The 27,983-nt window shown below is 43.7% G+C and overlaps 1 protein-coding gene across 14 annotated transcripts in view; it reads right to left on the reverse strand.

The window, feature by feature from the left end:
* The window catches only part of UVRAG (UV radiation resistance associated), an 85,666-nt gene that overhangs the window by 13,229 nt on the left and 44,454 nt on the right, over positions 1-27,983 (reverse strand). For all 14 annotated transcript variants that reach the window (XM_015280858.4, NM_001030839.2, XM_015280857.3 and 11 more), the window contains 2 exons: positions 19,232-19,310; positions 773-864 (listed from right to left, as the gene is read on the reverse strand). In XM_015280858.4, the coding sequence (XP_015136344.2) occupies positions 773-864; positions 19,232-19,310 (171 nt within the window). The remainder of the gene's footprint in view (positions 1-772; positions 865-19,231; positions 19,311-27,983) is intronic.

Genomic DNA, 27,983 nt, shown 5'->3' on the forward strand with positions numbered 1-27,983 from the left:
GCACAAGCAGATGTAATTCAAAAGATCACATATAAATGAGTATGAAGCACGTAAAGCCTGCAGGAATGTGCTAACGAATGGCCTTCAACATTTGCTGAAGGATATCTCAGTGGTTTTAAGGAGAACTGCTCAAGCTTTATGCTGAAACAGCTTCTGCAAGGTAACCCCGTGCTAGTCTTGTAACAGAGCAGATCGGTTTCTGTGACTTTCTGTATAGAGAATGGAGAGGATTCTGGATCCTCCACAGCAAATCAGAGCAATTAGCATTTCTCTGGAAGGCTGCCCTACCTTCAGTTACCAAATAATGGAGCTTCCCATTTAGCAACAACACTCAACAGCTATTTTCATTAGCAGCGATTATGCTCATCTTGGTGGTCCAACCTTAATGATTCTGTGATTATAATTCACAGACTCCCATGCAGCTCACTTGCATTATACTTTAAAGCAAATGGGAAGGCAGATGCTGGCCAGGCTTTTAAGACCTGTTCTGCTTAAGGTCTTCCACGCTCCTGGACTGTCACAATATATAAGGGCTGGCAGCAGTTGCACCTTATATACTGTCTTAAAACAATGATTAATTCACTGCCCCCTTTGGTAAAAACATAGCACTTAAAATAATACTTTCCCTCCTACACTCCTCCCACAAGCTGGAAGACCATCACGAGAAAAGCATTAGAAAAGCAGAAAGGAAGAGTCCAAAAAGTTAATTTTCTTTTTTTTTCTGTAGCATTCATCTCCTTTGAACTCCTAAAAGAAGAAAAAAATCACTTACCATCTGACCATGAGCCCAAGCTCCATGAAATTTTTCAGGTTAGGAAGGGTTTGCCGTAGATCTGGAGTACTCAGCCCATGTTGATATCTAAGCTACAAGAACAGGCAAAGATAAAAATCAGTAAGGCTTTCCAAAGCCCACATCCCGATGGATATCATAACGCGCTCCGTTAATTCAGCCAGTTTCCAAATAAGCTGTAGGATAATCAAGCATTTCCAGGCCATCTATTACCCTTAAGGAAATATTCCATTTAATACTCATAACCTCACATTAGCAAAACCCACCCAAGAACAGGGACAAACCCATCAGTCAGTACAACTGTTCAACCTCATTACACTCTTTCCGTTTCCTATCTGTAACGGGAGAGCGGCCTCTCAGCTCAATACAAAGAGCCGCCAGGTGGGCAGCCCAAATTTCAACACAACATCCCACACATTCACCAACTCCCAAAATTTATTTCTTTGCTAGTGCCATCCGTCATCCTAAACATATCAATGTATGCTGGAACCGGTAGTGGAATTATTACGCTAACGTCAACTACTACAAACACGTGCTGTCCAACAGCTGAACTAAATCTGTGTTCTTTTAATGGTTTATAATCAACGTTTAAAGCATTTTCATAACTGAAGACAGTGTTCAAATACGGTGCCACGTAGCCTTGAGAACAGGTTTTAACATCAGCTTGCTTTAGCCCAAGCATTAATGGGTACATACAGAACTCAGGTTGACTCCACACGAAGTGCAACTTGTTTTTACCCTCAGATGATCATACAAAGTACATACAATACGTTCAGGGAATATACAGACATTGTGTTGAAGAACATGGTTTAGTGAGAACTGTTGGTGATTGGTGGATGGTTGGACCGGATGTTCTTGTAGGCCTTTTCCAACCTTGGTGATTCTATGAACATAACAGCCAATGCTGATCATTTTGAACTGCTCATTTCTATGATATTCTATGATTTAAGAAGTCCCCAAACCAAAAACGACTTTGAAATGAGCAAGTGGAAGGGGAAAAGAGTCTTACAGGTTTGAATCCCAAAACTAAAGGGATAAATTGCCTTGCACGTTCTCCCTGAGCTGGTTCCAGTATACAAAATAGCCCAAAATTCCAGTACCATTAGGAAAGGGTGTTGGGAGGAAGCAGTACCAACTTGACATGAAGTTGACATAGGCTCATAGGATGACTTGGGTTGGAAGGGACCTCAAGGATCATGAAGCTCCAACCCTCCCACCACAGGCAGAGCCACCAACCTCCACATTTAATACCAGACCAGGCTGCCCAGGGCCCCATCCAACCTGGCCTTGAACACCTCCACGGATGGACGGGGCATCCACAGCCTCTCTGGGCAGCTGTTCCAGCACCTCACCACTCTCTCTGTCAACAACTTCCCCCTGGCATCCAACCTCAATCTGTCCTCCTTCAACTTCAAACCATTTCCCATTGTCCTGCTGTTATCTACCCCTGTAAAGAGTTGACTCCCCTCCTGTTTGTAGGCTCCTTTCAGGTACTCAAAGATGTCAATGGGCATTACATTAAAACCCTCCAGCAGTTCCACCTCAGACACTCACACACAGTGGCTGCCCCAGCGTGACACTCACAAAGCCAAGTGATGAAACACAGAACAATCCCACAAAGTTAATTCTGTTGTATTTTCTGAGCTCCACACCTGTTTCTGCAATGCCTGAAAGCAGGGTGTGGGAAGGCAACATCCAATTGGAAGGATTTCTGACTCAAACCAAGAGCTCGTGTAATTCCACTCAAACAAAGCACCAAACAGGTTTTCCACAGGAAGGCAAAACTCTTGAAATCAGGAATGATTTCTATGCTTGTCTGTGTTTTAGCAAGAAAAAGTGCTTTGGAAGAAACCCATCCCGAGCACCGCGTTGTACAACAGCAGAACATTTATTACGTGGTTTATTATTTCCATATGGACACGGCCGAGTCATATGGTGGGCTTGGGTTCATGTTTTCTGCTACAGTGACAGAACCTGGATTAAGACAGCCATACAATATAAATTACTAAATGATCACCACATTCTCCTGATGGAATTATAGTGGGTTTGGTTAACCAAAGAACCAGCCCGAGGCAAGAGGAAAAAATAAATAAATTAAAAGCATTACATTTGTTGCTCCTACCACAATCGGATTTTAATAGAACACTCATTTTTATCGTCATCCTTAAATTCTAAGGTTTCATAGCATGAAAAGAATTGGATTAGAGGATCTCCCTAATCCCAGCAGCAAAGATCAGAGGAATGCATAGGAGTCGCGTTTGTTTCAAAGCACGTACAAAAAACGTTGCTCTGGCTAAAAGAGCTGTGAGATTGCAAACAGACGAGATGCACAGCAAGGAAAGTCCGTTCCGGGAAGCCTCTAGAATAAACAGGATGGATCTTACTTTGTAAGTTACATTCTATTTGCAGGCAAACAAGAGCAGAAAAGCTGGCTGCACGCTGCCTCGGTCTCCTAAAACAGAGCTCTGTTTTCAGTTGTTGCTGTTGAATGTCAGCATCTCCACCCATCCCACCCTGAGATGCCAAGGAACCAAAAGGCGATTGCTCCTTCAGCATATAACAGACCCAGCCATCCAAATCTGAATGAACGAGCGAACACAAATTGTGTTCACTCCTATGAATGACTGCGTGTACTCCATGGGGCTGTACATAAATCAGTGGTGCTCTAATTGCCATTTCCTGACTTATATTTAGCTCCCATACACAGTGTCACGTCCTTCAGTGCTACGTGACTGAACAAACACATGTAGTAAACATGGACTGGAAAAGAACCACACTTCAGACAGCAGGCACTTCAGAGAGTGGCCCGAGTCTCCTCTCTGACCAGTTACTATCAACACTTACCCCATAGAAAGAAGAGGAAGCAAATGAGATGCATCCTACTTCGTGAGCAGAGAGCTCAAGGGTGTTCATACTGCAGGAAATTAGCAAGTGAGATTTCTTAAATTCCACAGAAATTCCTTTTACATATCTCAAAATGAGACAGTTTTGGAGCTTTCTCCCTTTGGCTTCTGGGATAACTGACACCACTCCAGGTTGGCTACTGGAGAAAACTGGTGAAAAATCATAGAGTCATAGAATGGTTTGGGTTGGAGGGGACCTTTAAGATCATCTAGTTTCAACTCCCTGCTATAGGCAGGAGACACTTTTCTACAAGATCTTTGAAAACAAACCCAAATTCAACCAATGGGATCCCTCCATTCAGAAGAGATCTCTACCCTCTGGAAAGCCCATGTGATAAACTTCATTTCAGCATTATGAAAAGTCTTTGAAAATCAGGTAAGGCTGTATTTGTAACTGTTAGTCGGTAACTGCCCAGGCTCTGCTCTGTTCAAGACTCTGAGTTTTTGCTTGTCCTAAGATAATCCCAAGGAGCACCTGTAAAAAAGAACCTAAAGAAACAGGAGATGAAATTTAGATCAAGGCCAACTCCACCACTACAGAATATCAGCCTGTCATACCAGTGGGTACTTTCTATGATGCTATGCTATCTATTCCAACATCATAAAGAACCACACATGTTCAAACAAAGGTTCTCAGAGTATTTTGTGTCTTAAAATGCATACTAAACTTCCCAATAAAACGTTTACACTCTAAATTTTGACCAAAGGTTATGAAAATTGTTCCAGCTAACAAAACCCCGGCATCATTCTGATGAGCTGAAGGTGAGGCATGACAAACAATTCACTTCCATTTGCAACAAGCAGGCCATCGCTGGTTTAATTCCTGAAGAAGCAGCAATCCATTGCACTGCTCCAGCTTCTAAGTTCCTTGCTGGCTCATGTTCAGCCGAGCATCGACCAATACCCCCAGGTCTGTTTCCTCTACACAGCCTTCCAGATGCTCTGCCCCTCTAAAGTGCAGGACCCAGCACTTGGTCTTGTTGAACTCCATCCCACTGGCCTCAGCCCAGCGATTCAGCCTGCCCAAATCCCTCTGTAGGCCCTTCCTACCCCCAGGAAGATTAACACTTCCTGCCAGCTTGGTGTCATCTGAGGGTACATTCAGTGCCCTCATCCAGGTCATCAATAAAGACACAGCCCCAATACCAACCCTTGGGGAACGCCACTCATGACCAGACACCAGCTAGATGCAACTGCATTCAATGCCATCACATCAGACTATAGAAAAGGTTATCATCCTTCTAAACATCATAGCAATTCCAATATAAAATACTGTTTCACCTGATCAAGACAAGTGTAGCTGTCTCACTTTTTAACAACTAAAATACAAACCTGCGTAGATTCAGCTGCTCTTTTATACGCTCCATAACATAAGTAGCACAACAACACTCTCTCAATTAAATTGGCTTAACAAGAAACCACTTAGCTACCTTTCTATTGCTGTGTGACGTCAGGTTGTATACCCAAGACCAAAATTAGGGCTTTTCCCACTAAGCAGCTGCCTCTTACAGAAAACAACGCTGTTCTGAAGTTACGTGCAAAGAAGAACAGACTGTTTCCTACACTAATTCCTGTTAGAACACTTAATGATTAGTGGTATACAAACAGATGTATTTACTTCCAACCAGAAACCACAGAGTATCTGCTTTGGAATACTCTTTTTTGGGAGCTCCAAATGACTCCAATTTTGAGCTCATCTGTTCATCATTTAGCATACTGCTTCCCCAGCCATATTCATCTTGTTCTAAGACACGTGGGAGCAGTCTCACAGCTCAGACTATGTTAATAAAGTTCAAAACACCAGTCCCTTCAGTACTTGGTATGCAGAACAGCCAGTCTGCACTGAAACCTCCAGCATTTCTGCACTTCCTTTAGTCTCAGACGGTGAGACAGCAGGTCAACCCTGGAGTGTGCTCTCGTAGCACCATCTGCATGCACGCAGCGGGGGGACCCAAGCCTCTACTGCACTGTGCACGTGCTATTTTCAATTAATCTCAGCGAAGTGAGGAAGGGCCTTCCTTTTCGATAGCATCAAGGATTTCAAAAGGACATCTGCTCCGCAAATGTGAAGGCACACGAACAAAAAATAGAAGCAAGATTGTTCTCTCCATCAAGTTCACGGCGTTGGGCGGAAGCCCAGCATTTACAGAAGGTTTTCAGAGGTTGTCAAACGCTGGGACACAAATATGAAAAGCAAGTTTTAATAAAATGACAGAGTTAATTGTTTTACAAGATCCTGGATGAGTTTTCAGAGCATGAAGGAGCACTGGCTGGGATTCAGATGACTAAGCACAGCAGTAATGAAACCAGAAAGCGTTGTTATAATGCCTGTTGCTATATAAACAACCTTGGGGGAGCAGTGAAATAATGCCTGCTGCTATATAAACAGTTGTGTGTGTTTATACCTTTTGGGGGAAATTATAAAATTGGAGATTATTTGCACTCTTAACATGTCACTTGCCTTTGTTTCATTAAGCCTAGCTAGCTGTTCCATCTCTGCTCCATCACCATCTCCATGAACTGGTATGCATGTTTACTGCAAAACTAATCTAAAGCTGCAATATTACAGAAACACATCATGATAGATCTCAGAAGTAAACACTTGAGTATGAAAAAATCAAAGATGAATTTCAAAAGACTGTCAGTACAATACCTATCACAGCTTGGAAGTGAATCCAACCAAGGCTTCCCCGCCACCAAGCTTCTTGGGAAGCTCTGTGATGATAGCAAATCTCCAAGATCTCCTCAACTCTGAATCATAGGATGACTTGGGTAGGAAGGGGCCTCAAGGATCATGAAGCTCCAACCCTCCCCGCCACACACAGGACCACCAACCTCCACATTTAAGACCAGCCCAGGCTGCCCAGGGCCCCATCCAACCTGGCCTTGAGCACCTCCAGGGATGGATGGGGCATCCACAGCCTCTCTGGGCAGCTGTTCCAGCACCTCACCACTCTCTCTGTCAACAACTTCCCCCTGACATCCAACCTCAATCTGCTCTCCTTCAACTTCAAACCATTTCTCCTTGTCCTGCTGTTATCTCCCCTTTCAAAGAGTTGACTCCCCTCTGCTTCGAGAAGGAAAAAAGGAGACTGTCACTGGAAGTGATCCTCCATGAAGTGCTCAGATACAGAGCTTTGAGTGGAAATGACTTTATACTGATATGCCAACACCTGCCTTCTTCTCCCAGGTGGGTTTCAGAGCTCCTCAGAAGTCCATTCTGAAAAGCAGACATTTCTTCTGCAATTGTTCTACAAGTACTAAACTCACAAGAAAAATAAAGTTAAATCAACAACCTCGAGATTCCATGTACCTTCATTAACCCACAGAGCACAAGCTTTTAAATTCATGAAGCTGTCCTTAAAAGAAAAAGGCCTCCAGGAAAATCATCTTGAATCCCACGGTTATTGATGTAGCAATAACAAATAAGGCATACAAGCAGCAATCAAAGCAGTAACCGGACAACAGCTGTGCTTTATGCTGGCCCTTCAAAGGCTGCTTACAATCACACTCATTTTTATAGCATGCTTACTCTACAACAGGCTGATCTCATCCCAGCCACAAGGCAGAGGCTGCTATCAAGATACTCACTTCCTCTCTTACTTTTATCTGTAACAGTGGCATCTCATAGTCAAGACCATAGAATCATTAAGGTTGGAAAAGACCTCACAGATCCCAAGTTCAACCCCAGCCCATCCTACCGTGCCCACTGACCACGGCCCTCAGTGCCTCATTCCCTGCTTTCTCTGATTTACCTTAATCACATTAACCTGCTTCTTCTTCCCTTCACATCCAAGTTCTGCCCACTGCCTGAATGCCGAAGCGGCCGGAACGTGGATGGCTGAGCAAGCTGTAAAATTCCACCCAACATTCATTTATGAGAGCTTTCCCTAATTTTTAAAACCGAAGGCTGATAATGGGCGATATTTAACACTGGATTCTGGTTTCACAGCGATGGTGTTTATTGGAGACAGACCACAAGAAAATAAGGAAATAGGAGTACGTGTTTGAGTACATGCAGAACGCACTGTAGAACTAAAGCATGTAGATGAGCCAAAAGCTGTGTTTCCTCCTGCATTCCCTTGCTCGTATTAGCGAAGCCCTTCCTGACAGTAAACAATACCCCTCCAGAGAGGTCTTGAGCATTAAGCCTTCATGGTTCAAGTCTGGTGTCCCAGTAAGGATATGGGAACCCACAGTCAAAGGCAGGCTGGGGGAAACAGCCACTTACAGAAGTGAACCGTTCCCGTAAAATGTGGTGGCTGTTATAAATTTGGTGGGCTTGTTATAAAAACAACATACATGGGGCCCCTTGCCCATAAAGATGCCTCCAATATACCATGACCATTTTTACAGAAACAACATAAAAAAAAGAAGGCAATTTAGAAGATAGAGCAGTTACTGGCCTCAGAAAAGCTTCCCCCCTTTCCCAGTGAAGCACTCCAGTAACTAAAACCATGTTTACTGTTCGGCTGCAGTCTCGCTGCATTATGGCTTGAAGAGATGAAACTATGCAGCATAACCTCTCCAGGTTCAGGTCAGAACTTCTTAAAACACCTCGGTATCACAAAGCGATGTTTATTGGATTAGGTGATGTGGGCACACATTTCCTATGACTTCATGCAGGCTGAACGTCTGCATGAAAATCATTACATCAGGCGCAGAACGAAAGGTCAGATGTGCAAAAGCCAAGGGAAGGGTAAATAATGCTCTGTACCTACACCTTAAGCACATTGTTTGCTTTACACCGTCAGCTCCCCAAGTGCGATATTGCACTGCAGGAGAATGCCTTAAGTTTGCTTTTTAACCTACAGACACCAAAAGGGCAACAGCTTTGGGAGTGCATAGGTATGGGCAGAGAGATCACCTACCGTATTCAGGCTGGAAAACAGAGTGACCACAGCACGAGCTGAAAGGCTGTATGGGCTCACCAGGGCTACTGCAGCAGTGCAGAGGATGGCTGAGCATCTGCACAAGCCTGTGAACATCTCTGCTAGCAATGAGGTCTGCCCTCCCTATAACAGTTTGGAGCCAAACAAGTTTTAGGAAATGCTGAAGGAATGGGACGTAAACGTGCATGTAGAATTAGCTTTATGCTTTGATAAATCCATTCCAAAAGCATTAGCAGGCAGTTTTCTCATTTGGCACTGGGTCATTTTACTCTGTACCTTAAGATGCTGTAGGAAAGGAACCCGGAGGACTAGTTCTATGTGCATGAACAGTGTGCTCCATTAAGTGATACGTGTGCAGTGACAGAAGAGTAGATCTCTAGCTCAAACTCTTAGCTGTGCTGTGTAAGAAAAGTCCTTTGAAAAAGAAAAGCACCACAGAGTTTTTGGCATCTTATCTAAAGCACTGATCCATACCTGTGGAATCTGTTCCTTGAAGTGAAAACATTCTTGTTTCCAGAAAGCATTACTCAAAGAGCAAGAGACTCCATAGGAAAGCAAGCGAGCCCATCCCAGAGACCCAACACAGAACCTTTGGGGATTCTCAGCTTCCTGTCCCACATTTCACCAAAGCTGAACTGCTGCAAAGAGGACCATTTCACCATTTTCAGGTGTGACATCAGTAGGTTAACCTGTGCAGGACTTGGTTCCTTTCAGAACAACGCAGCCTTCCACAAATACCAAATGGCTTTAAGTCACACCAACGCTGAAAATCAATTCTTGTAGGATATAATCAATCACAGAATGGCCTGGGTTGAAAAGGACCACAATGCTCATCTCATTTCAACCCCCTGCTATGTGCAGGGTCACCAACCAGCAGACCAGGCTGCCCAGAGCCACATCCAGCCTGGCCTTGAATGCCTCCAGGGATGGGGCATCCACAACCTCCCTGGGCAACCTGTTCCAGTGATATGGCATATTTTAAGCTTAAAAGGTCAAGGTCATTAAATCAGGTCCTTTAAATGACCAAGGTCAAGGTCATTAAATCAGCATCTATTAAGCAACAACCTTCCTAAGAACAACTAGCTTACGTTTATCAGATTGAAACAGGGTTTGCTTTGTTGAAGCGTACAAACAGGAGGGGGAATGGCTGTTTATGAAGGTGGATGGTGATAGGACATGGGGGAATGGTTTTAAACTGAGACAGGGGAGGCTTAGGTTGGATATGAGGAGGAAGTTTTTTACCCAGAGGGTGGTGATGCACTGGAACAGGTTGCCCAAGGAGGTTGTGGACGTCCCATCCCTGGAGGCATTCAAGGCCAGGCTGGATGTGGCTCTGGGCAGCCTGGTCTGCTGGTTGGCGACCCTGCACATAGCAGGGGGTTGGAACTGGATGGTCATTGTGGTCCTTTTCAACCCAGGCCATTCTATCATTCTACGATTTGGTCTGTTTTTCTATTTACACAATAGCAACCTGAAGGATATTTGCATGAATTCTGCGTCAGGTCAGCAGAGAAAGGTGCAATATTCCATTTGGTATTTCATGTCTCTTGAAAAAGAAATCCTCTCAAGCCCTGGATTTCTAAGCATTCTGGACTGATCAAAAATGATACGAGCCAATAGACATCAGACATACTTATTCCTTTTGTCACTGGACTTCAACCACGGTATACACCAAGCCTGAAAGGCATTTATCAATGATTAAGCAGCTGTCATACCCAAAGCTTTCAAAACAGGATTTGTGCCCTGAAGTGCCAAATCCTATCCAGAACAGTCAGAGCCTGCCTCACAGAGCATTCATACTGAGCAATGGGAGAACACGGGGTGTGGGTGAATGGGGAAAGGAAAACAACAACAAAGAAGCCTCACACTGCTTGTCACTTGCTTGCTAATGACAGGTGAAAGCAATTTTTGCTCAGAGAGGCTGTGGATGCCCCGTCCATCCCTGGAGGTGTTCAAGGCCAGGTGGGATGGGGCCCTGGGCAGCCTGGGCTGGTATTAAATGTAGAGGTTGGTGGCACTGCCTGCGGTGGGGATGTTGGAGCTTCATGATCCTTGAGGTCCTTTCCAACCCACGCCATCCTATGGTAGGATTATGATTTTCATTCATTAAAGCTATAGACAGGTTTCAGGAAAGGATAACTTAGTGCCTCTGTGCCTTAGCACGAGTTGGTTTTTCTCAAGAAGAGATGGCAACAGGGCAGAAAGTGAGAAGGCTCATGAAGGAAGGGACAGGCTCACAAATAAAGTCCACAAGTTCCATAGGTGTTAATGCTCTGCATCTGAAAGACAAGCTCTGCCTCTAGAGCACACACCCTACTCACTGGGAAACATTACACACTCTTTCCTACACAAATACATTGTGCCATGGCTTGATACTTCCCACTTCCCCATCTCTTCCAATTGCAAAAAGCAATCTCTATAGAAACTACAAAGCAGTTTAAGTTGGCAACAGCCTTCATCCGTGTCAGCTTAACTCTAACAGGAATCCACTCTCCTTTTGATTACTAAATCTTGGTTCTATTTTCAACACATACTCATTGTTTTAAAAACTTACTTAGCAGGCTGAAGAGTTAACATGCAGAGATGATGACAGCTGTGCCGTACACCGATGATCCAACACACAGAGCACGCCTGCCAGCGAGGGGCTGGTCCCCAAAATTCTGTTGGGGAAGTGGCTGTTGGCTCAGCGGGTGGTACCAGCCCCACCATTCCACCCAACCTCACCATCTTGTACAAGCAGAGCAAGACGTAGAGCCTCCAAGCACTGCGGGTGCTGTGATCAGGGCAAGTTGGTGAGCCGAGGGCTGCTCGTCCTTCGCTGCTCAATGCAGACTGCCTCCAGGCAAGGACAGGCAGGCTGCCATCTGAATGAGAGGGTGACTGCTGTTACAGTCTCAGCCAGTCTCATTTCAACCTATTTTACCTTGGCATGGGCGATAGGAAAGGAAAAAAAAAAAAAAAAAGAAAGCTTTCCAACCAGTTTGCAAAAAAACATACGTAAATTCCCCAATTCTAAATGATCTGGCTGGGTATCAGCCCATTGCTGCCCTAGGAGACTCTCAGGAATGAAAGCCCTCCTAAAAGCTTTTGGCTCTGTGCAGCTGGAGAGGGCACTTGTGGTTTTTCAGGTGCAGTCCCTTCCTCTCAGCATTCAAATGAATGCTTGGCACTTGACAAGATGAGGACTCTGCTCTGGATTCAACCTGTGCTCTTTCAGGAACACTTTTCCCTACGCAGTTAAATTGGCCACAGATTCAGACAGTGGATTCTTTCTGAACTGTACGTTTTATGATCTGAGTTTAGGGGCCTCATAAAAGATGTAGTATGCAAGTCACAGTATTCTGCACTCTAAGGGTCATAACCACTGCATCTACAACGATACCCACAGAACCCTTTAAGACACTTCTGCTCGGCGGTGTTTATTGCCAACACAAATTTCTGCTCCTAACATTTCTGCTGTTCAACTTCCCATGGAAAAGTTTAATAGTTTCTATTCTAAAGCTGATTTTCTCCCATGTTAGATAGGCTAACAGAGCCAGCAGCTAGGCATCTTGCCCCAGTTCATCTTTAAGAGCTGATTCTCATATGGCACTAGCAGGTAGGCATTCAACTTTTATCTCATGCAGCTATTAGAAAGATACCACCTTGAGTGCCACTAAAATCCATCAAGACGAACTTTGCTTTTCTTCCATGCTTCTGGGAATGTCATTTACCCCGTGCATTAGACAAGCTACACAAACAACACGCCCAGGAGAGCAGGAATAGCTGTGCAGACTTCTCTACCAAGTCACACAATACCTGTAAACGTTGCCTGCCACCAAGTGGACACGGTGGACACAGAGAAGGAAGATTAGACAAAGTTTCTTGCTTGGATCTCCAGCGCCGTGATGTGAAAATAAACAAATTTCCTTGGGAGAACTGGCAAAAGATTGGCCCTGTGATTTTTTTTGCTTCTCAAATAGCAAAGTTCAGATGTTGCTAATGATTGTCAGATGAAAGCAGAGCTGTTTGTTGGCCAGGGCTCAGCACATCATGCCAATGTGAACAGACATATCAGGCTAACATCACTCAGTTGTCATCAGACAAAAATCAAGGCTGGATCAGAAGGGAAGCCTGGCCTCGTGGGGTGGTACTGACCACATACTCAATACCAGCAGAAAAAAAAACCAACCTTAACTCATGCAGTGCAATGAATTAAAAAGATTTCACAAAACCTGAGGATGTGATGTCTGGGAAAGGACATTCTGACTGCAGATCTCTGGCAAACAGCAGTGACCAACCAGGATAAGACAGGACTCGTTCACTTCTCTGCATAGCCCCAGGGAAGCAAAGAGTTGTCGCACAGCCCAACTTCATCTGGTTTGCTTTGCAAGTCTGCTTGCAACAGCCAGCAGCTGAGGCAAGGACAGAACACCACCATTTCAAGGGCATGGCCACTAAAGGCAGATAGAGACCAAGATTAAAGCAGCAGCAAGGCTCAAATGGGAGCCTTCCGTTCTAAAGGGAAGATGGACTCAGGAGCTGATTTGTCTCTTGATCTTCCAGAGTTCTTATCTGGAGTCCCTCTTCTCTAGCAACAGAATGAAATAAAAATTTGAAGGAAATAATAGTTTGACACTTGGAGTTGCAAGAACATTCACTGACCTGCTGACAATCCGCTGACATATTGACAAGGAGATAGCTGCAGTAAATCCCCTTCCAACCAGGACCAGAAGAATCTATCTGAAGTATTCTCTATCACTCTGAAGTATTTATTTCCTCTCCAAGCAATCTTGCAACTGGATGAGGAATAACATGTCTGGCATTTATCATGCAAGAGACGAGCTGTGAACGCCCAGAGGAATTGGTAGTTTCATGAACAAGATGGTAGATGCACACTCTCTTCGATGGTTATGCATTATATACGTAAGAGTTAGAAGTAACAAACAGAGGGAAGAAGCCACGTAACACCTTGCACACAATTTAGGATCAGCTTTTCTCCAGCAGTGACATTACATGTGCTCGTTAAGGATTTAGCTCCCATCTTGAAAGGTAGGCCCAGGTGAATCTAATGAGGTTCAGCACAGCAAAGTGCAAGGTTTTGCACCTGGGCCAGAGGAATCCCAGGCATTAATAACAGACTGGAAGGAGCAGCCCTTGTGAGCAGCCCTGCAGAGAAAGACCTGGGGGTTCTGGTGGACAAAAAACTGAATGTGAGCCTGCAGTGTGCTCTTGCATCTTGGAAAGCAAATGGTATCCTGGGCTCCATCAGCAGAGGGGTGGCCAGCAGGGACAGGGAGGGGATTGTCCCTCTCTACTCTGCTCTCGTGAGGCCCCATCTGCAGTACTGTGTCCAGGTGTGGGGCCCCCAATACAAGAAAGACAGGGAGCTGTGGGAGAGGGTCCAGAGGAGGGCCACAAAGATGCTCAGAGGGCTGCAGCACCTCCCCTATGAGGGCAGGCTGAGGGAGCTGGACTTGTTCAGCCTGGAGAAGTGAAGGCTGCGGGGTGACATCATTGCAGCCTTCCAGGACCCAAAGGGAGCCTATAAACAGGAGGGGAGTCGACTCTTTGAAAGGCGAGATAACAGCAGGGCAAGGGGAAATGGTTTGAAGTTGAAGGAGGACAGATTGAGGTTGGATGCCAGGGGGAAGTTGTTGACGGAGAGCGTGGTGAGGTGCTGGAACAGCTGCCCAGAGAGGCTGTGGATGCCCCGTCCATCCCTGGAGGTGTTCAAGGCCAGGTTGGATGGGGCCCTGGGCAGCCTGGGCTGGTATTAAACATGGAGGTTGGTGGCCCTGCCTGTGGCAGCGGAGTTGGGGCTTGATGACCTTTGAGGTCCCTTCCAACCCGGGCCATTCTGTGATTTTGTAATCTGAAGAGGAAAGGGTTGTCAGTAAAATCATGGTATAATCATCTCTTTGTACATAATGAAGAACCTCCATCAAAGTCAGCCCCAGCAACCAAGGCTCCAGGAATGAAAGGAAACAGAAAAGCTGCCAGCAAGCAGCAGTAAAGCTTCTCTCTTCCTACAGGCCTGAGATTTCAAAGTCAGACACTGCATTCATACTCTATGGTCTGCAATTAATAGATGAACAGAAGGAACTGGAGCCCCATGACCACAACTAAAGGACTTTACAGCTCAGCTAATCACAGCCCACGGCCAAGATGAGCTGCAAGGCACACACACCATGCTCAAAAGATGAGAACACTCTTTGGGAGATGCTCCCTTGCCCATGCTGTGCGGTGCTGTGCTTAGCACACCTAAAAATCTCAACTCTGAGCTGCTAACATTTATCCACTCAGCAGGGCCATTTTCATGGCACGAGTTCTACTGTGAAAGACCAATGCAAGAGCTGATATCATTTCCATATTAAAGCTTTGCATTCTCCTGATGCTCCACAGACATCCAAAACATTGCTGGTCCCACAAGCTCTGTTGCTCCTATCTCCTGGTATCTAATGCTTATGAAATTCATTTTACGAACCCATGAAATTCACTGCCATCTTTAGCAACTGTATTCTGTTTCACCTCTGACAGAGCTCAGGATTGGCAGTGATTTCTTTTTGTTGACATTAATAGATACAACTTATTAATTTGCCTTTAAAAAGAAAACGCTTGGGCATGTTCATTACCAGTCAAAAAGCTGAAATCACAACTGGAAACTTAAGGGCTTACCTACTATTATCCCACATAAGAAGCTACTCTGAACATCGTGAAGGCTTCACTATTACAAACAGAAAATACAGGGATTGAAACAATTTGTGCTCACATACAGATGGAAGTTATTATGAGCTCTCAGAATTAACACACATTGTTTTGACTTTGGAATGTAACAGCAAAGCAAGTTTCTCCAAATAAATGCTCTACTGAGCTAACGCTGAGCTGCTTCTAATTCCAGCTGAATTCTCCTGAGTGCAAGATGTGGTTTTCATTGTTATTATCCTGCTGTTTCACAAAACAGTACCACTTTATCTCTAGAAGAGAGTTTGGATTTCAGTAATTTCTGTTAATATCAACCCGGCCTCACTTCTTCCCCACTCCCATTTCTCCTTGCCCTGAGAACTCCGGATAATTGTGACAGGGGGAAAAAAGAAAAACACAACAAAACCATACGCAAGGAAACCTCTATGAAACTGGGGAAGTTCATACAAACCCTTGCAAGAAGCCATTTGAGTCGATAAAAGTTTTTCTGAGCTTTTTGTTTCTCACCCACATGATCAAGATTCACATGAAGCACTCAGTGAGGATGGAGACCTGAGCTCTTCCCTTCGCACTCCAGCAGGGTCAGCGTTCCTCCCAGCCACGCTCCGACATCACCCAGCAGTCAGGGAGTAAAGTCATGGATCCACATTAACTCATGACAGAACACTCACAGGACTCGTCCCCTGAAGCAAGGTCGACCTCTTCGGGCCTTAAGAGGATTTTCTCACATACTGTGATGGTATGGAGACCACCTCTCACTATCCATTCCATCTTTCTGGCATCTATACTCTCCAAAGTTCCATGAACTAAGCGTATCTGGAAGCGTTTCCCAAAGCATCCTTAAGATATTCAAAGAGCATCCTTAAGATATCCTTAAGATATTCAAAGAGCAACTTAAACTCCAGTAAGATATTCTAAGAGATACCTACATACACGTTCCTTTGGAGGCTGAGAAAGGATTCCAACAACCTCAGGTTTTCAATCAAGCCAGCCCTGAATACAGAACTCCTGTGATGTATTTCCATATATTATCTACCTGCTCTGCTAGATTTTTCACACTGCTTTCACAGCGGTATTTCCTCTTGGCAGGACCACAAAAAGCTGCAGTAGTTGACAAAGAACATCAAAGAAGAGGTGACTAAAACCATTTATACAGACTTCAGTAACACTCTCATGATGAAATTAGTAGTAGAAGCCCCCCAAGATTTCTCATTTACTTTTATTACGTCTTTATAGTCAGCAACGTACAACCTCAACCAGGAACGTGTGAACCACTGGTGCAGTACAAAACCACTTCAAACTGTTTGGCCACTGACTACTCTACTTTGCACCAGTGATCTCACGCAAGTTGGGAAACGTTTTGCGCTACAAATACGCACTTCAAGCCTTCATTTACTTTTATGAGTTTCAAAACATGGCTGTGATTTTGGAAGTCAGCTACAAGGACGCGGGTGGGAACGGGAATGAGTGACCATGAGTTCAACAGTTCACAGTCCTTTGGAAAGAGAACAAGAACAAAATGAGAATGAGTGATTTCAGTAGGCCCAACCTCGACAAGTCAAATAGAAAAAAAAAAAACAGGAAAAGGAGTGAAGTGGTGACAGTTCCTATTAAAATAAGAAGATAGATACTACAGGCACAAGTGCCAACTAACCCAGACTGCAGGAAATGGAAAGACTACCAACTTGGGCTCAACAAAGAGTTCATCATTTCACCTACGAAAGCAGCATGGAGTAGCTGCATCACACAACCCAATGGCAAACTGCAGAACCACACAGGAAAATATATGAGGCTGAGAAATGAAAGCAAGCAGCACTGCCACTCACAAGCTACAGAATAAAGTAACGAATGTATGAAGAACACATTAAGGAAAACACTGATTTGATACTAATGGAGAGAGAAAGCTATCAAATCATTTGAAGGAAAGGGAGTATTCAATCCATTTTTTCACTCGCATCTTCCCTATGAAAGTGTGAACAGATGGTTGCCATTATTAATGCCAGCAACAAAGAGTCACAGTCTAAGTTATATTAACAGCTTGGTTAAGTGAATTTCCAAGATTAGCAGGACTTGATTAACTTCATCTTAAGCTATTTCAGCCTTTAAGTAATTTCAGAGCCATTGGAGGTTATCTTCCAAAATACACGAAGTACGGGCAAGATACCAGAAGTCTGGAAAATGGTGAATGCAATCCAAGCCTAAAAGCCCCTCCAAACAATAAGATCCAGAAGTGTTACTCTAATTCAAAAGGTAGGAGGGGTTGGAAGAGAGAACCGTGAGGAGAAACCCAAACCAAACAAATAGAAATTAAGTACAGAAAAGATTTTTTCAGGCACAAAGGTGTCAAGTCAATCCTATTTCAAGGCCCACAAACATGTTAGAAACTGAGATGTTGTGTTTCTGCTTGAATTTAAAGTACTTTTTTTGTCATTTCAGTGGCTGGGGAAATGGAACACTGGCAAAACACCCTACAGAATGAATCCAGAGCAAGAACTCTTTGAGTGTAATTAACAGTTCACTGCCAAAAGTGGAAGTAGCAATAATGAAGCAGGGCTACATGTGGATCTGTGCTCTATCCCAGCCCTACTCAGTATTTCCATTCAGTGACCTAGATAAACAGAGAATAGGCTCACACACAGATAGCACAAAGCTGAGACTGAGTTCTCACCATTTACTTCCCAATCTCCTAAGTCATGTCACCAAGTCGTAGAAACAAAGAAGTGCAGCCTTAAGGGTACATCCTGGGGTACCCTAATATACAAATTAAATGAGTCATCTGCACTCAGAATGGATTATTTTGTTGCTGTACAGAAGAGACTTCAGCACCGTGCTGAAGGACAAATTTCACTGTGTTATTCTGATGAGAGCACAAACCTAATAATGAGCTGAACAAAAACTGCAAAGATTTGCAAAGACTTCTCCCTTACTCAGTGCTTTGATGGCAATGGCTCAACGCTGTACCCAGCTTTGGGAATGGAGCTTCAAGAAGGATGCAGATCAGATGGAGAATAGCAGACCACAAGAATGCTTCAACCTTGACCCAAAGACTATATTTAAACAAGGAGAAGTTGTCTTTCAATGCCTCACAGCTTGCAAAGACAAAGAAAATTAATGAACAGATTATTAGAATAAGAGGTTACATGGTTAAAAAGAACCAAGACAGCTGGATGAGATGTCTGGGAAGCTTTTAACAGCCAGGACAGAAAAGAGTAAGAACAGACTACTTAAAACCCAAGCTATCTTTTAGGACATGGTCTATAATCAACTAGCAGAGATGGCCTAAGTGCACACATCCTGCTCCAGGACCACGCAACAACCTGAATGGCCCTACAGGTCCCTTTGGGACCACCTTTTGCTTTTTGAACATTTTCTGAATTCCATACCAAGTGTGTGGGCAGCACGTATCAATAGCATCTCAAATAGAAGTACAACAACTTGTACGAGTCAAAAACAATTCACCATGCATTTACCAATGCAAGAGATGTTTAAAAAAAACCAACATAAGAGCAAGGAAGTAAGAATGATTATAGGACTTTTAAAGAAACTCATGCATTGGCAAGGCATAAGATTTTCCAGACTGTTGTGTTTTCTTATCAAAGAAGCGTTGACGTAGAATTCCAGTTAAAATAATAAAATTAAAGGGCACGACGATGAGAAAGAAATTGAGCATAATGAAAATAACAGAAAATACTTTCAGTGTTCAAAACAGCACACGTACACACACAGTATTTACCATATAAAAAGGAAAAAAAAAATGCTTATTGGCTGGCAAGCCCTCCTCTAAACAGCAGAGAAGGTCTTGAACACAAAGCAGTAAGGCAAGTGAGGTCAGTGATTTGAAGAGCACCTCCAGTAGTTCACAGCTGTTCCCTATGGAGAAGAGCCACACAAGACAGCAGTCTTGCCATAGTGACACTAAGCAGATGGTAGATATTCAGTAAAAAGAATCTCAGTGTACCAACCTGTGCTATATTTTTGTTGAGAAGATACACTCCATATTCGAACTGAAGCTTCTCTCCTCCTTTTGGGTATAAAGGAAATCTGAAGAGGGAGAAAAGAAAAAAAAAGAAGCATTTAAGGTGACATTATTCAGATTAAAAAGCCACAGATCCCAAGATTAGAAAGGAAAAGATCACAAGCTTCCCTAGCTCAGGATCCCCCTCCACACATCATCAGGAACTCTGCACCTGTGGTCCTTAAAAAAAAAAACCTGATGTCAAGATGAAGAAAACACAATTCATTAGCTTAAATACTTTATGCTTTCAGAAGATGCTTTTTGACCCTGCCAACGCTGCAATATCCCTCTCACTACAAGAAGCATGCATTATCATATCAGATCCTCCTTTTCCATTTGTATTCAGCCATGGTTAGCTCATTTCCAAATCCAATGAATCTTTTAAGAGAAGAGTTCTCCTTTGATTATGTTTTTATTTGGTGATCGGAAGAGTACAGATCTCTTGGCACACATTTGCAAGCCCATTTATCAACACACCAGAAGAACAATACAGAGGGTTCCTCATCTTTGTGTGCTCTCCACCCCATCTACATCCCATGTAAAGCCCTATAATGCCCTTGGACAGCTATGCCTGGTGCCTCTCTGTATGTTATGGGAATCCTGGCACAAGTGAAGTAGTCCACTACTGCCACTATTAGTAACCTACCTTTCTGAGCATTGCCTTCTGACTCCTCCTTATCACCAGAGGTTAAGGTCACTGTGGTCAAGTTGGTAATTTTAGTACAATCTCCAGCTTACATTGATGGGAACTACACCGTGAAACAAACTCCTGCCTTTCTAACAGACCCTACCTTCTGCAGCTCTTAATCAAGTTGCTGAGTGTATTATCTGCACAAAGCCCACATTACATCAGAAAGCAAAGACTCTCTTAAATTTAAGATAACAAACACAGCAGATTGATATCTACTAGAAACAACACGTGCGCTGGAGGGGTGATTACACAGAGTGTATTTTATCATCAATCAGATAGAAAATCTTGACTGCAGCCCCACAGTAGAGCCCATTTGCAACATTTAAGGAGAATTATACAGCACCATTAAAGCTAAAGGTTAATGGGTCGCGATCACAGCAGATCAAATATTAAGATGTCAGTTTCGAGTTTCACGCTACTTTCAAACTCAGTAGGTCACTTCAAGTTGAGGAATATAAAAAGCACCACGAGTAGCACGCATCCAGCTCACCTTGTTTAACAGAGCTATAAATCCACCTCCTTCCCCACTCAAGAAAGCAAAACCTTTAGAAAGGAGCACATGCTACAAAAATTCCACCCCGCGTTATCCTAAGTGTGAAATACAAATCAAAAGGAATTTGTTTCAATATCTGCAATGACATCTATCCAGTTGTAGCAGGACTTAGATTTAAAGGATACCTTTTACAATTAAGGGTATAAAACTCGTTCAAGCTTGACAATAAAAGCACCGTTAGGAACACAAGCTGTGTCTCAATATACAACAGTATTTCATTAAGTCACCAGTAATAGGAACCACGTACTCTGTTATTAGATACAGAGCTCTTCGATGCACATCAGATAAAACAGAGAGGATAAAACTGTTTTACAGCCCTCGCTACCATCTCCCACACAGCTGAAATGGTACAGATTAAGCTTTTCTCCTTATCACGTTGGCCTTGGTCTGGTTTTCTTTTCTATTCTTTCAGTTAATAATCACAATTCTGTCCTCCAACTTCCACTAATTAACCTTGAAAGACTCTAAGCTCCATACATCCTCATGTCAGCACTTATAACGTCACAAGTCACATGAAAGCCCTGAAAAACATCAGTGAATGCCTTTGCATATGCACACTTATGACAGATAGAAAAATATTACCCACTTTGATGTTCCTTTCTTTGGGCGTTATCTCACTTGCCCATTAGGGCTGGTCACAAGCAATAAACTTAAGGGACAGGAACCACGTTGTTTTATATGGTGTTTCACCAAGCATAATCGAATGCAACTTTAACTGCTGGCTCCCTACATGAAATTGTTTTTGCCTCCTCCAAATAGCATGGCTGTAAGCTCCATCTCTTACTTTGGCACGCTGCGTGTTGGCCTGCTGGGTAAGGTTTGAGTTATTCTTGCTCAGAAATTACACTTCAAAATTACTCTTTCGGTCATTTTTATAATCACAGAGCACTCAAACTGCAAAATGGCATGTGCCTGCCCACTCCACTCCAACATCTCCCCTCCTTGATACCACTCTTGATGATACGTGTAAGGGGAGGGTGGGAAGAGGAAATCACTGAGCTCCTTTAAAGCAGAACACAGACGCTTGGTCTAAGATGAGAAATTCAAAGCAATAAGTGTGATGTATTTATCGGGAAGAAGAAAAAGCAAGCCACAAGTGTCTGCTGTGTGATCACTAGATGAGACTGTTAGAGAGAAGTTACTAAATAGTAGCACAACTTGTCAACTTTAGAAACACCTTTAAACAGACAAAACCATCCCTTGGCATAGAAGTTGCACTCTTTGTGCTTCTGTCCTAGGGTCCTCCTCCAGCATCTCTTGAAAGGTGATTTAAGAGGTTCCTGAAGATCAGAAGAAAGCAGTTATTCGCCCTCACGTTCCACAAGGACAATGCAGAAAGCTACCAGCTAAGCCCTGGGAAGGGAGAAAATAATCCTCAGACACTTCCAAACATCACAGACAATGGGTGAAAAACAATCTCGTGGAGTTCAGTATGGGGAAATGCTTAGTTCTGAAATGGAGGGAGGAATACGCCCAGCCACCAGTACAGAATGGGTGGGAAACAATCAGCTGGAAAGCAGCTTGGCCTTGGTGGATGCTCAGTTGAACAGAAGCCACCAACATGCCCTTGAGGCAAAGAGGACCAACAGCACCTTGGGTTGAGTTAGGACAAGCATCACCGGGGATGTGATCCCTTCCCCTCTATCCAACTGCTGCTGAGATCACATCTGGAGCGCAGGGTCCAGTCCTGGCTCCCAACAACAGTCAGACATGGATGCACTCCAGCAAGTCCAGCAAAGGGGCACAAGATGATGAGGGTTTCTATCACCTTATTTGAATGCTTCCATGCAAGTCTTGATCACTGCAGGTGAGAAACAGTGAGTCCTGAATAACTTGCATCAACTTAAACAGCTTCATAGAATTATGGACAACAAAGCTCCTACTCTGTGCAGCGAGATCACTCTTCACTCATGTGAACTCCTGTAAAAATAGGTTATCATTCATCTTATGACTATGGAGTATTACCATTCATCAGCAAACAGACTTCATAAAACACAGCTCTAAGACAACTTGCACTTACAGTAGATATTCTGTTTCTGTATACAAAGTGCACATTGCTCAGCTGACATACAGCAGTAATAATTTCAACAGTGGCTCATAAAGAAGAGTCTGAGAACATAAACTTGGTGCAAGAAAAAAAAGCACAACTTCAGTAGCTTACAACACACACTAGCCCAATTTGGAGTTGTCTCTACCTCATGTTTCCACTGCACTCAAAGCTATTCTTGCTCCACTTCGGACACCTGAGATGTCAGCAATGATACCAGCAGGGAAAAGCACAAGGGCTAATAGTGACAAAGGGAGCAGGTAGGCAGGCATCTGGAAAGGCAGCTTTGGGACCAATGACAATTGTGCCAAAGATGTTCAGATCATGAAAAGGGTCTCACTCTGAATTCAGGCGGAGAACACCACGAGTGATCCAAACAGCCTGGTCTGGTGGTTGGCGACCCTGCACATAGCAGGGGGTTGAAACTCAGTGATCATTGTGGTCCTTCTTTTCAACCCAGGCCATTCTGTGACTCTATGAAACAGCACACAATGTTAATCACATGGTCAAGATGTGCCTTAAAGATCCACGATAAAACAATACAAGGATTCTCAGTCTTAAAAGCTTATGTTTGTTTTGCTCGTGTAATCCTGAAGGAGTGACAAAAGCAAAGCTTTTATGAATTCCCATGGTTAAAAGCTGTGTTTTATAAGACTCGTTGGGATACAAGTCCAATGGGCAGAGTAACCCAGCTGCACCACGCTGCCAAAATGAAGGCCAATCCACAATAAATTGCACAACATGCACATGCATTGCATTTTCAGACACACAACCACCTCCCCTTTCACGGAATGTTGCTTTGAACAAGACTTTTGTTCCTGTACTTGTGGTACCTCAATGAGACAACAGTTTCTTCCATAGTAAACTGGAAAAATATCATGGTTAGTGACTCAAACCACGCTCAAGGCTGATGCTAACACTGTTCCAGACCCAAAGTTTCCCAGTGTCAAAAGGAGCTTTAACTGGGAACCAGTAGAAATAAGTTCACAGCAGTTACAAGGCATTGCTTACCATCTCTGAGTAATCTCATTTCAGTACAGCTTGCAGCAGTTGGCAACCAACATGGTTTCGCCTTAGCTGTGCTCCATCTATCCTGGTTGAGGGGGGGTTCCCAAGGATAAGCACCTCCTCTCTACCTGGAATTCCAGAAAGTCCACATCAACTGCTTTATCTCAACCTGTCCCTGTAAGTTACCAGCACGATCCCAAAGCAGATGTGAGCTGCTGAATAAAGAACACTTCTGCTTAAACCTGGTCCAAGAAAGACTGGCACGGAAGCCATAAGGGAGCAGGCTATTAAGAAGTAGTGAGGAAACTCCCTCCCCTTCCATCAAAGGCACCTCATATTCAAATCAGACCTTGTTCTTAGCACTGAAATCTTCTGTTGAGCACTGGATGCTACCCATCACTGAGGAGTTTTAAGAGCAAAGGAATGCTGAGTTTCTGTTAAGGTAACTCAGTTTCAGTCTGTTTACACAGAGGTTTTGCTTACAGGCAGTGAGCAAGCAAACTCAGAAGTAAGAGCAGGTCAAGGCTCAGCTCTGCTCATCTATATTGGATAAGAGGGAATGGCCTCAAGTTGTGCCAAGAGAGGCTGGATGTTAGGGAAATTTTCCTCTTGGAAAGAGTGGTTGAGCATTGGCACAGCTGCCCAGGGAGGTGGTGGGGTCACCATCCCCAGAGGTGTCCCAGAACCATGGAGAAGTGGCACTAAGGCACGTGGTGGGCACGATGGGATGGGTTGGGGTTGGCGATCTTAGCGGTCTTTTCTAACCTTAATGATTCTACCACCAAATATACCCACTTGTAAGAAACTTGAGTAACAAATCAAAGCTTGCTCTCAAGTATCAGAATACAGACCAGCACAAGACTAAAACCAAGAATCTCTAATTTCCTTGTCAACTGCCCACACAAATGGGTGAAACAAAATCACAACCAAAAGGAGTGGTTAAGTGTGCGTCAACAGCTCATACTACTTCACAGGGCAGACTCCATGAGAAGGTTTCTAGAGTACTAAGCCTCATTAAATCCTCTCAAAAGAGCTGTGAAAGGGAAGAACTGAAGCCAAGGTTACACGTTTTGCTCACAGTAACTCTGATGGGGAATTGTAACCCCCAAGTCAGTCTTTTAAATGAAAATGGATTGAAAGCCTACTCATTCCAAGTTAAAACTGCAAAAGCAACACCTCAGCACCAATGGCAGACAACTCTGTATTCTTCCAAGACCTTGCAACACCTCACAAGCTGTAAAAGAATCAGTCAGCTTGAACATCAGCATGAAGAAATACCATTATGATGGGTATTACACTTATAGGTACACACCTACACCGTTAACAAGACTCTTTGGAAGCCACTGGTTTGGAGTCAGTCTTCACACCAATAAGACTTTTTCTAACCTGGTATTTAATCCAGAAGCATCTTAGGCGTAAGAAGCATGCTGCTATACTTCTCATTTCAGTTTCTATGAGGTATAACCTAACTACAGCAAATGGCATTTTTCAAGTCACAGGGAATGTAGACAGGGTTCTAAGTTGTCAGCTCTGATTTAAAAGTCTTCCTATTTAAAAAGAAATTCAATATACACATTTCCAGTCAACGTGGAAAACTAACGGTGGCTGGCTGCCATCATTTCCACTCCAGCTGAAGCATTAAGATGAAAACAGCCAAACAGGCGTAGCCATGTAAAACCAAGGCAGATTTTGATTTTCAGTTGAAATTGCATTCTTGTCTAAAACCATTTGCGTTCTGGGGTCGGTGTGTGATGGGCAGACAGGAGCTTCAATGAACACCTTTGCTAGCTGCACCTGTCCAGAGGCCTGAAACCATTTCTGCTTGAAGTAGATCCTATGCTATCTCTGCAGGAATACAGTCCAGAAGCTGAGAAGCGTCCCAGGACACCACCAGCCATTGTTCCATATTGTTGGAAGTACCTGTTAATCCACATTTCATATCTCCAGAGTAAGTTCAAACCACTCTGTACCTCAGCAGTGCTAACACTTCCCTCTAAATGGGCTTCATCTCTCCTTTGGGTAGGAAGAAGGTCTACATTATCTTCCAGGGTTCATTTCAGCCTTATTTCCCATGACTCAACGCATGGCAGGGAACACCAGGAGTTTGTGCTGCTGAAAGATTGAACACACAGATATTAATCCTGGAAAACCCAGAAGCTGATTAGTCTGGTTTGTCTGTTTTAGATACTACAGGTTGCTTTGTGTTTTTTTTTCTTAAACAATTCATATATAGAACTGTCCTGGTTATTCCACCCTAACCAATAAGAAGTTCCTTTCTTTTTTTAGTTGCTCTGAGTCAAACAACCATCAAGATCTCACTTAATTTCATATCCTGACGTGCATTTCTGAGCTAATCCTTAGTTGTTCTACACTGCAGCTTCAGTTTCTGATGGACTTGCAGTAAATCACAACAGGACTCCCATTGCACTCAGATGTTGGCTGTCAGGAAAGTTGAAAGAATCTTTATTCCATATATTTCTTTCAGACCTCAACTATCTCTCATGAATTCAAGTCCAAATACATTTGCAGTTGTGTTCTGTGATTTATGAACTCCTCTGTACCCGGAAAAACCACATACGTACCAATATATTGGTGGCCAATTTTTACTGTCCAGAGCCGCCTGTCTTTAATATAAACTACTTTTAAAGTTAAAGAAATTGCTTCATTTTTAACTGCTTTCACCTGCTTCTGCTTTTGTATCACGCCAGATGTTTTAGATCTTTCATTCTTTCTTCTGTTCCGTCTTTCTGCCTTATACCAGATCACACTGAGAGTCCTGAAGTTTAATCTCTACTTCAGAAAGCTCTTTGGGGAAGAAATGAGTCAAATGAAGGTTTTACGCATCACATCTAACTGCTTTCCCTTGGTTGAAGCGTGGCACAATTATCTCGCTTGGAACCGTGTTAAATAACATTAATTTACAAAGCGATGCAAATGATTGAAGACCAGCACTATAGGCAACCCCCAAAGTAAACTAATGGTGGTATGTGTTAAGACACCAAACAAATGCCCCCACACCAGTGAACGCTTCAGAACTGCAGTGAGATGACTGTGCAGCGCACAGCTGAAACCTGATTACTCACTATTAAGGAGATAAAGGACTGATGGGATTTCTGTGGCTGTAGCAGTCACTACTGGTGCCATAGCAAGGAGTCATCCATCAGGCTGAGAGAACAACTGTGCTTCACGCAGCCCTACCAAAAGATCAGGGCAGTTTAGAAACCAACAAATTTCAAGCTTAAGTCCTTGGGTAGGACAGCCTATACAAGGATAGAACTAAGTCCAAATCCTGCTAAGATAAAGAGTTGAAAAACAAAGTTCTTGTGTGATATGGCTGAAGTACGAGGATTGTACAAGAACAAGGTTTAAGTGCTTACTGAAGTTTAAGTTTCGACTTCACCCCCTCCTCAGGGGCAGGCAGGGGAGGAAGGAGCAGTTTTCTCTTCAACTTCACCACATACTATTTGCTCATCGTAAAGGAATGCTGCATCAAGAGGAGAAAGAGCTAGGGCTTTTCTCAAGCAGGATAAAGCAAACCTTGAAAGCCTTGAAGTGAAAAGAGCGAGCAGGGCAACCATTGTCCAGCCATCTCACTCCGAACCACTACTCCCCCAGCACACTTCAGATCAAGCATTAGGAGAGCTCATAGAATAGAGCTCATAGGAGAGCTACAGAATGGCTTGGGTTGGAAGGGACCGTAAAGTTCCAACCCCCTGCCATGGGCACAGGGCTGCCCACCACCAAATCAGGCACTGCATCAGCTCACTCAGGGCCCCAAACCCCCTTCCCTTCCAGATAAGCTACACTGAGGTTTGATCCACTTCAGAGCAGAGACTGGCACAGATCTTAAATAACACGCCCAGATGACTCTTGGTGGTAAGAACACTGCTAAAATGCTCGAGCACAAACCTGCCTTCACCACTCAGCTCCTCAGAGATGCAGCACAGAGCACTGTGGGTCCCCTTCGTATCAAGCTGCCAGTCAACAGCAGAAGTCGCAGACTCCCCTTGGAGTGACCAACAGCCTGCAAGGAACAGTTATCGAGCCTGCCAGCAAACAGTAGGATCAGAAAAGGCAAAAATAAGATCCCCACCTGGTGAATGAAGCTGAAAATCAAATGAAACAGCAGTCAAAGAAATCACAAGTAGACACTTTGTTTTGTTAGGGACGAGATTAAGACACAAATATGACTCAGAGTAATCAGATCTGAATTCGCTTATGTTTTTTAGTCTCTACTTGAGAGAAAACAAATACTTGTAAAACAAACCTGATGACAAAAAATACAGACTGCCAAGGGAGGAAAGCACTTCCCCATTCACACTTAATGCAAAGATAATTAGCTCGCTGGGAAAGAAAAAATACATTACACGTTGGCAGTTCAACTGGATGAAACGTACTTG

Source organism: Gallus gallus, chromosome 1 (genome assembly GCF_016699485.2).
Source record: "Gallus gallus isolate bGalGal1 chromosome 1, bGalGal1.mat.broiler.GRCg7b, whole genome shotgun sequence".
Classification (NCBI taxonomy): domain Eukaryota; kingdom Metazoa; phylum Chordata; class Aves; order Galliformes; family Phasianidae; genus Gallus; species Gallus gallus.